The sequence below is a fragment of the Solanum stenotomum genome, chromosome 1 (genome assembly GCF_019186545.1).
Source record: "Solanum stenotomum isolate F172 chromosome 1, ASM1918654v1, whole genome shotgun sequence".
NCBI lineage: Eukaryota > Viridiplantae > Streptophyta > Magnoliopsida > Solanales > Solanaceae > Solanum > Solanum stenotomum.
The window spans coordinates 53,891,890-53,903,485 of NC_064282.1; the positions used below are offsets into that span (position 1 = coordinate 53,891,890).

An 11,596-nucleotide genomic window follows, 5' to 3' on the forward strand; every position below is an offset into this window, starting at 1 on the left:
AACAAGCTTATGGAAAGGATAATTTACTTGGCCAAAGGTAGAGATGATACAAGAGCAGGAAAACCTGACATAGCTTTTTCATTACAAGACTTGTAAAACATGCTCAAATTTGTTGGGGTATCCCAGTTAACCAAGCAACATGCACCTTTGATTCGATTTCAGGAATCTCTCAGCTACACAAGATTTCAAACATACAACTTCTGGAGGTTTGTTCAGCATCCAAGAAGACTACCTTAAATGACAGCATCGTTAGCCACATCCCATTCACACGACTAAGAAAAGCCAAATACTCTACATACATAGGATAATCTATTCTGCAAACTAGGATCTGATGTTAGTGCAATTACAGATGATTGGCTTTTAAATCATTCATCCTTCTTCTTGGGGTTCTTCCTCTTCCTGTAGAAGATTTTCTCTGTTGTCATGGGCCCAAAAACCACGCACATCTATAAGCATGCTTGCAACAGTGCCACCTTGTTTGCATGAAAGCAAATCAGCCAGTGATATCCTCAAAGAGTCAGACGGCTTCACCATATCCCATATTTCATCCCTTACATCCTCGATGCATAGTTCATAGTTCCCTCCTTCAATCCATTTTTGATGGACGTCTCTGTTTTTAAAATAAAGGACATTTCATATCAGAAACGAATCACTATAGTGGAATGCTCAGCGATAAAAGAATAAATCTGACTTTGGATATTAATTCTACTCCCTATCTGAGATGATGTATAATGTTCAATGGACTGGCAAAATGTGAACCTAAATCATTTTTGGTGTTTGGTTGGACATAAGTTGTTGCAATAAGGTGGGGAATGTTTCCATTTTACCAAAATGTATTCTTCAGTTCTAAACAGCCAAATACAAAAATATATCATTAAAAGGAAAACATGTTGCATCCTACCAAGTAGGCCTTAATCTAGACACTGGAAGAAATTCTGGAGCAAATTATGGTGATCAACACCTAGATGGTCAACTCAAAACCCTCTACCTTTCATGAGCTTTTGTTCTCTCTTCCACATTCTATTTGGCGTACAAGGGAGAGATAAATGGTACAGATAGTGTATAGAATCAAATAGTGCAATTAAGCCTATTGAATGTATGGTAATTCAATAAACTGATGTATCTGGTTATTTGAGACTTGCAGCACTATCTCACGAACCACAAGCAGGAAACCCCAGAAACTCTTTCTAGGAAGTCTGAATCAGGATACATCTCAACTTCTATGTGATCCCTTCTTTCACTTCCATATTTCAAGTTTTCTTTTGTCAATATGGAATACAAATACAAAACAGCAATGCACCACTAAATAGACAGGTGGAGAAAATTTCCTCAAAGCAAGAAAATACAACTTCGTGTTCCTTTTACCTGAAGAGTGTGTGAATATCCGCTGTAGTTAGGAAACCCCTTCCTTGGAGATCAAGACACCTGAACAAATAAGTTAGACCCTCCGGGGCATCCTTGTTTTCCAGGGCTAGAACGAAGTCAAGAAAACTTTCAAAATCCATTTCACGGGCATTGCCACCTCCAATTTTTCCACGTCGAACATGCTCATCAAAAACTAATAATAACAAACCAAAAGAAGTTCACAACAAACATACGGATTCAATTCTTGTAATATATAAAAGCAATAGAAGGTTCAAACATAAAAACACCAGAGGACTTCTGACTGTACAGATGAGCAATGCAAATTGGAATGAGATAACAGTAAGGAGCAAACATTATGAGAGAAGTAATGTTACTAACAGCAAGGCCAAGAGCTTTCTCTGGTAGTCCACTGCATCATGTTACTAACAGCAAGGCAAGGTTGAAAAGTAACATGATGTGGCTGAAGTTCATTTAGAATGATCGCATTATTTCCTCGAGAGGAAGGCAAGATAATTTTAGGTGCATTCAAATGGAACACTTCAGGATAATCTATCTTAAAAAGTGCCAGAATCATTTAATATCCAGAAGATGAGTGGTGGTGCAGGTCTGTTTTGTCTAGAGTCTAGGCTGTAGATATTGTAAACATGACATATAGAGGGATAGATTGCCGCAGTAAAGTGGGCAACTATATTGATGATGAAGGTAATGTTGGTAGTGTTTAGATTACATATGATCTCTTTTTTAAAAAGATAGAACACTTCCAAATGTTATTTTTAATCCTTATAATGAGGCAATCACAGAACTTCGATGATGGCAGCAAAACAAGACCTACCAGTAGTGCCCATGGGGTATATGAGAACACCATCAATTTGTTGACTAGTGCTAATACTGTCTCTTAATATTGAGAATATTTTGGAGAAATGTGCTCAATATCCAGCAAAAAGACCCTTGACGATGGTACCAGATTGGAGTGCCATGACGGTAGCAACTGGCAAGGAACTCCCTTGGTGAGACAGATCATCCGTCCAGGAGCCTTTGCCCACTGCCCCATGATGGTGGTGCTAGATTGGACTACCATGTAATGCTGGCAAAATGGATAAAATATCCAAGTATCCCTCTGTCCCATCCAATTAAATGTGGGTTGGACAATTTATTTATTTGATTTATTTATATCGGATCAAATATGAGTAAGCCCATAATATCCGCTTTAAAAATGGGATAAACCATGAGTCAAAAATGGATAATAACCTATCAAAACACTTCAAGTCTCCCTAGAAATCCTTGTCGCAAGATGCCCAAAGTAACAGAAAATTGGCAGAAGTTCTTCAATGTCTGAAGTCCTTGTTTCGTTCAATGAGTTCATTCCCATTTTCCATGTTTCTATGCAGTTACATCATATATCTTCTTCTTCTTTTTTAAACTGAAGTTACATCATACATGTTTTCTTCATATTGATTGTCTTCACTCTATTTTTCATTCAAATTATCTACAAAGACATTTAGATCCCTTTATATGACATAGACAACCAATTTTCTATTCAAAGGAAGATGATAAATTAAGTTGCGAACAACTGCTAATTTCTACAGAATATTACTCTCAACCACCTCTAATAGTTACTTCTATATTATTTCACAGATCACAATAAATAAGAAACAAAACATGTTTAGAAATGAGATTAATTTGGCAGTTTCAATTTACGGCTAGTTTCCTATTTGTCAGCTTCTTTTTTTCTGTGAATAAGAGTTTATTGGGTAGCACACCATATTGTTCCAGTTTCATGTTTGGTTATTTTATCAGCTATATTTTAGTTTATCTCAAATTGGAGACAATCAAGCTCTCTTTACTTTAGGAGTCCCGTTTGGATAGGCTTATTTTAAGTGCTTTTAAGCCAAAATACCTTTTAAGTACTTTTGGAGTGTTTGGATAAATTTAACAAGTGCTTGGCTAAAATGATAAAAATAAGTCAAAAGCCATAAGCTAGAAATTCTAACTTATGACTTTTGGTTTATAAGTCAAAAACCAAAAGCCAATCCAAATAGGCTCTTACTACTGAAATTTTACATTCAGTATTATCTACAGAAGATCAGTATTTGGTTGAATCATTCAATTGATGGTGCTATAATGTCTGTAGTTGGATAAGTACGTGTGGAAGGGAGATCTATATGAACAAAGCAAGAAAGAAACAATGGTGAAGATACAACAAAATATAATGGGAGGCTAGGAGCTCCCCGAATAACCACAATATGTAAAAAGACATGGATAATATGGACCATATTTAATATGGATGGGTCGGATATTTTATTCATTTTTATTTAACCAGTTTCAATCCGCCCAATTAGATCTGACCGCTCATTTGCCAGCACTATTACCATCGATAAGAAATTGTTACGGAAATCCCTTGATGAGACAGCTCACCATCCTGGAACCAATGCCCACCAGTGAGGACTGAGGCCCCAGTATCAAAAGAAGTGACGTGGCTAAATCCCTACCTAGTTTAGACTGGAGAGCAATTATAAAGCAAATTCCTAAGTTTAGTGTCAGATAGGTGAATAGGCACACTGTCTATCTTGGACAGCAAAGTTTCAATGTGAACTGCAGGAGTGACTACTATAGGACAGCTTCGAGCAATAATTGCAGAAACGAAAGAAATGATGAGGAAAAGAGATCACAGCTGCACTGGACCACACATCTGAAACATCCCATAGATCCTCAAGAAAGATACATTAAATGGTACATAAGCAGACTCTCAGTTTTACCTCTTTCAATGAAGATATCTGTTAGTGTACCATCCGCATATTCCCTTAGCTCCTGCTTGCTCAATGTTCCATTCATATCTTTATCAAGAGCAAGAAACATGTCTGCACCATTCATATAAGCATATTGATTGTAAATCAAGGGCGGAAGAAGAGGACCAGTGCCCAGAAAAATAAAAAAATAAAACAAAGAAAACAGAAGAGAGAGAAAGACAGTGGAGGAAAAGGAGAATAAGAAGAAAAAGAAGGGAAAGGAGGAAACTGTAGAGAAAAGCGAGGGGTAACAAGAAAGACGTGTGAGCGTAACCACAATAGAAATTGGGATATTGTGCTTTCCACAACAAGCACATAACCAAATTTGTGGACATATAACTACCTACTTTCTCCGCTGTATGCCGTTTGTATTAGAATTTTACCAGCTCATGTATGACAGCTACAACCAATCTTGTAATGTATGACCAAGTATTGAGAAAATTGGAAGCACTAGACTGGCAACCTTTGTTTCCTATCACCGAAGTACATAAGAAAACATATTTTTTGTAGCCAGGATAACCACTTATACACCTTACAATTCTGTACTTACTAGACATACTATGTGGAACTTTACTCATTCAAAGGGAAAACAATGTAACAGAGCTGGTAAACTAGCAGATAAAATGGTCTGGGAATCGGGAAACCTTGAAACTAAAACAAAATAATACTGCAACCAAGGCTTACGGTACAACTGGTAAGAGTACCAATAGGTGTGGGTTTGATTCTCGCTATCCCCTTCCCCTCCCCGTTCCCAAATCCCCAAGCTAATAACATACTGCAAGCTCAATTCTCAATGATTGAGCGGAAACTCAAAGACAGCTCCAACAAAAGCTGGGTAGAAGGAAAGCAGTAAACAAAGCATGACATGGATCTGCTTCTAAGTTAAGATATTCAAAGCACTGACCACAAATCCGCTGTGCAGAAGTCAAGGAAAACCAGTTTTCTGCTTGCTCTGTGTCAGTAACTTCTTCCTCAGTTTCCTAGTAGAACAAAAAATTCAACTTGTCAACCTCAAAGTAAAAGGAAACTAAGCAGCGGCAGATTCTTAGTTATAAAATAAATATGGAAACTATATTAGTATAGATATATGCTTCTCCAACCGAATCTAATGAATGTTTTCTGGGTGATAGTTTGTAAAAGTTGGTTACCTTCACAAAACACTATGCATATAACTTTGATAAGATTATGCAAAATAATAACCTGGGATCATTTCTTTTATGTGTTTCAAAGTTCTGGGAACAGCTGAATAACCAGATTTTACTTGTCAGCCCACAACAAATAACTTTGATAAGATTATGCAAAAAAATAACCTGGGATCATTTCTTTTATGTGTTTCAAAGTTCTGGGAACAGCTGAATAACCAGATTTTACTTGTCAACCCACAATTTAAAAGCAATAATATTTAGCAAAATACTAGGGTTGCAAAAGATATCGGAAGTTGATAAAACTACTTTGAGATATAAAAGTTCCTTCAAGTATTTCACCTAGTCCCGGGTTACCTCTCCTATGTGGTTTGCGAGCTATTGCATAGGAGCGGGGGTTTTACCCTGTGCGCACCCAAAGGGTAGCGGCTGCGGGTTTCCCTTGTCATCAAAAAAAAGTATTTCACCTAGTCCCAAAATATAGCTAAAATAATGATAATCTGACAATAGCTCCTGGAAAAACATTTCTGAACTTCAATTGGATTGATTAAGCAGAGAATAAGCAATTTGACAGGTCTGAATCTCCCACTCTGTCAGCTTTAAGTCCATCCTTTTACATTCTAATTCCGAAGGTCCACGAATTCAAATTACGTTATCACGTTATTGCATTCCTCCAGTGAGTCAAATTACTCAACTGAAGCTAAAACATGGCATCTGGAATACTAAAGCCTTCTTCATCCCCACCCCCTCAAATTCCCCTATTAGGTGCCTTCTAACAGAAAAGGAAACTGCAGAAAATGAGGGAAGAAAGTTTGATTATAAGTAATCCACACCTTAACTTTTGCTGAAGGAGGTGCTACATGTAAGAAGTTAAATCAAGGATCATTTAAATGAAGGGCTATGAGCATTTCCTTTAAGGATTGAGAATAAGGCAATAAAGGCGCAACTAAAACTGTCGCACAAAAAAATGACAGGTAAATTGTCATACACTTGAGAGGACTTGTGCAATATTTATCTATAGCTCCTAAAGCAAGCTTAATTCCATAACGTAGCAGTAGACAACAACAAGAAGTTACCTGGTGAAGTTCCATCAACTCTTGGAGACAGTTGCTAAGTAATATCTTTTTTATGCATGCCTTACCTGTTGGGGTCAACATTGCACTTTTCAAGCTAAATTCAGGTAATAACTGTATAAAAGAGTTCGTCTAGCAGCCCAACATAAAGGCAACGAACATCTAATGGGTTGGGGAAGTAAAGCAAGAACATATGTTACTAGAAAAATATCAATTTGCTGGATTACAAAACAGCAGGAGTACCACATACGACAGCTGGCAACACAAACCTCGTCTATGGGGATCACAAAAGAAGAAAAATTTGTGTGCAGCTATACGGCAATACATTTGGACAAAAGCTGCTGGCATGTCTCGAAGCTGTGCAAGGTTAGGAATCAGGCCCCGTATATAGGCTTCCATTTCCTGTTTGACCCCCAAAAAAGTGCATATGTCAATTCAATTAGTCTAAGTGAGCTGATTATACAAAGATAATAACTGTACAAGGCAAAAAAAGTAATTAAGTGTAAAACATTAGAGTTGAGAATAGTGAAGAACCATACATGGGGTTGAAGGAAACCATCAGAGTCTTCATCAAGCTCACTCATGTCAATTCGGGCTTGAGTAAGTGAAACCTAAAAAGCAGAGAAATCATATTACATAGGCAAAAAATCTCACACAGAAAGCTTAATACTTTCTCCTAATTTATTTTTAGCTGAGATAAACTCTCCATTTAGAGTAAGCCAAGAAGATGCATCAATTCTTCCAGAAAACTGAGGATTACTAATCATCAAGCTCCAAAAAAAAAAGTACCAAATGACCAACTTTCTCAAAATTGAAAATATGGAAGGAACAACAGAACTTTTGGCCACCCACATCACAGTGACCATTACATCTAGCAAGATAAACCTTCATTAGAAAATCATGGCAAAGTAGCTTGCCTGCAGGAAGCTTTCAGAATCTCTCTTTTAACTACGAAAACTTCCAATAATTTACGCATCACAAAATTCTAACAGAAACAGAACGCCATACTATTGGATGAGCTTTTTGTTGCCTGCAGGAAGCTTTCAGAATCTCTCTTTTAACTACGAAAACTTCCAATAATTTACGCATCACAAAATTCTAACAGAAACAGAACGCCATACTATTGGATGAGCTTTTGTTCAAACAGAAGTTCCTGTTCAAAATAAGTCTAAGTAGAAATACAGTAAGATCTGCAAATAACTTATTAACTCAATTATAGAATTGGAGGACGGCTAATTCATGGTGCCTCCAGTATTTTTTCCCAAATAAAATAGAGTTCATTTATGCAGTTCAGAGGGGTGCAATCCTGTAAGGAAAAATTCACAATCTCTTCTCAAGAGCTGAATCATATTTAAATTTTTCATTTCTTTAGTTCCTTCACATTTTCCTTCATTTTCTTTAGGAAGATCCATGACAGAGACAATGAATGCACACGATGTGATTTGATCATTCCAACAAGTTCATGTCAGGAACAGGGAAGGAAATCTGAATGCATCAAACACTGTTGAAGGAAGAAAAATAGAACTAAAAGGACTTTGCAGGTAAGGGTTGATTATACTCACTGTACGCATCACATAAAGGTAAAATGGCAGGATGGCAATCCTCCCTGATTCATCCTTCTCAAACTTCATGAAATTTGAAGGACTGAAAAAGCGGCGACATTTAGGCCCTATTTGTTCTGTGCAGACAGAGGCAATGTGGCAAAAGTCTTCATAATTCATCTAAACAACACAATGAATAACTTCCTCAGCATTGCATGCTTACAAGTGTAACAAGAAACCAAAGAATTGTTACATGTAATAATGATATAACAACAATAATAAATCAAGAAACTTTTTGTCTGCTTTTCTCAGGTGGCACAAAACAATGTATATGGTTAATTGCTCAAATACACAAATAACAAAGGAAGTGCAACCGACATAAATGAGTAGCAGTTGAAGAAGTTGAAGATATAGTCGAGCAATTAGATATCTTTAAAAGAACATCAACAAGGAGCAAATTAAACGAACATCTAAAGAATGAGGAATGCACCCATAAGCACTTAATACCTGTTTCATCCACATTTTCAGGTAACTATTAGCTGATCCCAAAGTAAATGGGATGTAGGATTCAAGCGACTGGAGTGATTAGGTATGTCATCCATTCGGCCGAAAAACAAAATGATGACTCTAAAATTGCCCATTCTACCACTTGCCGAATTATAGGCTCAAACTCTATGTTTACCAAACAAAACCTGCTGACAGTACTCTGAATAATGCACCTATGTGCCCGTGTAGGTGCCTTTTAGCAACCCCAGTTTAGACATTTGCAAATAAAGGAGACTGTATGGAGAACCTGAATATGCTACAATTTTTATTAACACATTACTCCATTATGAACCTAAGATTAACACAAGGAAACTATGATTGAGGCTAACCAAATTCATTAAAACTATGGCAGTTTACCAATCACTTGTACAAAAAGAAAGGAAAGGGAAGACAACACATAGCTGGAGCGAGTGCAAAATATCTCTGTCCTTATGTATGCAAGTGTTAGTGTGTGTGCACACACAAGACAAGAGAGGAGAGCCTCCCAAAGAGTATCTCACTTGATGCTGGCTATTGAAATTGAAACTGCAGGAAAATAAAGTTAAGGTCTAACCTTTTCTGCACCAGTTGCATCATCTATCACACAGTTCTCTCTTAAGCAGACCCACATAGCATCCAAATCATCAGCATTCAGCAAAAGGTCAGATTGTTTCTGAACAAATAAAAGTAGTTGATTAACCTGGTCTTTTTTCACAAAAATGAGCTATAACAATAGCAACAATCCCAGTGACATTGTTTTCGAAAAATAGGTAAAAATACTGATCATCAATAATTCAATATCAACATGAGGGCCATCAACCAGAACCCCCTGGAAATGATGGAGAGAAGCTCCTTGGCAATGAGCACTGGAAGACTGAACCTCAATGCTCAAGGCTTTTCAACTGGTAACCATATGCAAACCAGGAAAAGGCAATTAATACCTTTAAAAATCGGTATTTTGCCAGCCTCTGAACCCTATGACTGATAGATCCCTCTTCAGGTTTCTATAAGAAAGAAAAAATGATAGAAGTAGTAAGGAGGAGAATAGGAATGAGGTAGGAACAACATAACTTACACGATCTTATAAGAATGAAGTGTGATACCTTCTTATAAAAGCTGGGAATTGTGCCAGCTTCAGCACTCTTTTGTTGCTTCTCCTTAAAAATATCTAGCAATATTCTTTTTGTTTCAAGCTCTGCATGAAAACAAGGACATAGTCAAACGACGCAGACTGCACATAGATTCATTATTTACAAATGCATCAACAGACTTGCATATAAATAGAACTTCTAAACCAAACCAAACCAAAACATAAAAAAGAAAGTTTTGACTCAGAAAACGTTTGAATAGCTCATCTAAGCTAATGCAAGAGGGGGACCTAAAGAAACAAATTAGCTTAGAAAACCCAGCTATGCAAATGGAAAACCAAAATATCAATTTGAAACCATTGGACAAAAGAGTGCAGAACAGTCTCCCAGTTGAATTCTAGATAGACTTATTGATCAATAGGAAGCAAGTAAAATATAAAACAGTGTTCTTTGTCACAAACAGCACGAAATGCATGATAATATGGAAGAAGCTCATCCACAGTTGTATACACCAACAATAAGACACATCTTGATCCCAAACTATTTAAGCTGTACAAATTCTCTACACCCAACTTTATCCCATTTCTTCAGCTCTTGATAGGCTAATTTCAACAAAAATAAAGGAAAAAAAAAATGGAAAACAGATAACAAGTTCTGGTACACCACACGAATCTATGCAAACAGAGACTACTTAAAAGAGTAAATTCCGTCAGGAAAAATACTGACCCATTAGGGCTTCAGACCCGAGACCCGCACCGGATCCGATGTATCTTCGGAGGTTTCGAACCCAAAGCATTGAGGATGGCGGGGGAATCTTTCGTTGCGCCGGAGCGTCAGGACCTTCTCCATCGCTTGAGCCACTGTACATTGCTTGAGCTGCTTATTCTTGAGAACCCACCAAATTCCCAAAAGAAAACGAAAAATAGATGATCTTTAACTGGAGAAATTTCTGAAATGAGGTTTGATTTGGATGAGTTTCAAGCCCTAGAAATGTACATCACAACAGTGAACAAACCAGAAGCCTTCTAGATTCGTTGCTCTGTGGAGCTCGATCCGTTGAGTCCACAGGGAGCGTGGCTATGCAGAAGAACACAAGTCGGAGGAGAACAAACGGAAAACTATAGAGTTGTATGTTCAGATATTCAGAAAAAATAATCCTCTGATATTTTTGTTCTCAACTAATTTTTATTTGTATTTGTGTTGTTTTGTCATGAAAATTCTGTTTATTAAGGATACAACTTTGGTGAAAATTACTTATATACGCACATTTATCTATCTTAATATCCATTTATTTCTATCTTTTTTAAAAAAATTAAAAATTCATTAATTCACCCAATTCATAAAATCTTCCAGGTACATAAATATTTGGCAGAACGCATAAGCGGCCCCTTGAACTTGTAAGGATTTTTCGTATAGACACCTTAACAAGGACTCTTTCCTATTGAACACTTAAACCACTCAAAAAGTGTACCTATCAAACACACCTGACTGACTTGGCACTTATCGTGTGAGGCACTCCTTTTGAGCGCGTGAAGTGAGAAAAAAAAAGCTGATGTGTCTGATTGGCACACTTTAACATATGGTCAAAATCTTCCCCTTTTATTTATCCAACCCTAGATTCTTCCCCTTTATTTATTTCTCATCTCTTTCTTCTCCACATCTCACCATTGTTGCTGCTACAGTGGAGATAAAAAAAAGTTCTTCATTCGTCTTCTTCACAACGAAGGAAATGTCCAATTTGTCGATTTCAACTTCTTCAGATGCAAATGTGTTCTGTCGATGTGGGGTCAATGCTGAATTGAAAATTTCATGGACACAACTTAATACAGGACGTCGATTTTTTTGCTGCAAAAACACAAAGGTAAGCTTTTTATCATTATTCTAATCTGGTTAAACAAATCGTTGTCAATCGCTAATTATAGTTTAATTATTTTGATAATTTATGTAGAGAAAAGGTGGATGCGATTATTTTCGATGGTACGATGATGAAATACCACCTCAAGCAAAAAAGATCATATGGGGTCTATTGAAAAGAATCAAATCCTATGAACAAGAGAGGAAGCAAGCAAGAAAAAT

At 36.9% G+C, this 11,596-nt stretch overlaps 1 protein-coding gene, 1 long non-coding RNA gene and 1 other non-coding gene across 3 annotated transcripts; all 3 read right to left on the reverse strand.

Annotated features, from left to right (window-relative positions):
- Window positions 1-44: 44 nt before the first annotated feature.
- LOC125867457 (probable serine/threonine-protein phosphatase 2A regulatory subunit B'' subunit TON2) lies at window positions 45-10,685 on the reverse strand. The gene is made up of 12 exons (XM_049547969.1): window positions 10,247-10,685; window positions 9,536-9,627; window positions 9,374-9,436; window positions 9,007-9,105; window positions 7,929-8,087; window positions 6,906-6,977; window positions 6,636-6,768; window positions 6,370-6,434; window positions 5,056-5,131; window positions 4,122-4,223; window positions 1,366-1,558; window positions 45-610 (listed from the first exon to the last, which is right to left on the reverse strand). Exons 1-12 carry the CDS (start codon window positions 10,386-10,388, stop codon window positions 370-372), a joined length of 1,437 nt encoding a protein of 478 aa, XP_049403926.1. The 5' UTR covers window positions 10,389-10,685; the 3' UTR covers window positions 45-369.
- Window positions 1,116-1,233, reverse strand: LOC125854050 (small nucleolar RNA snoR104). The gene has a single exon (XR_007445343.1). It is a non-coding gene; the product is annotated as a small nucleolar RNA snoR104 (small nucleolar RNA).
- Window positions 5,157-6,203, reverse strand: LOC125867465 (uncharacterized). Its single transcript, XR_007446651.1, has 3 exons — window positions 5,761-6,203; window positions 5,462-5,635; window positions 5,157-5,351 (listed from the first exon to the last, which is right to left on the reverse strand). It is a non-coding gene; the product is annotated as an uncharacterized LOC125867465 (long non-coding RNA).
- Window positions 10,686-11,596: the final 911 nt, after the last annotated feature.

What these genes read in the sequence shown, in the direction of transcription:
- LOC125867457 (XM_049547969.1), bottom strand. Translation starts at nt 10,388, where the DNA reads ATGTACAGTGGCTCAAGCGATGGAGAAGGTCCTGACGCTCCGGCGCAA. An exon ending in CAAAATACCGATTTTTAAAG is followed by an intron (nt 9,106 to 9,373) that starts GTATTAATTGCC and finishes TTATTTGTTCAG; the next exon opens with AAACAATCTGACCTTTTGCT. An exon ending in TTGTGATCCCCATAGACGAG is followed by an intron (nt 6,435 to 6,635) that starts GTTTGTGTTGCC and finishes TGACCCCAACAG; the next exon opens with GTAAGGCATGCATAAAAAAG.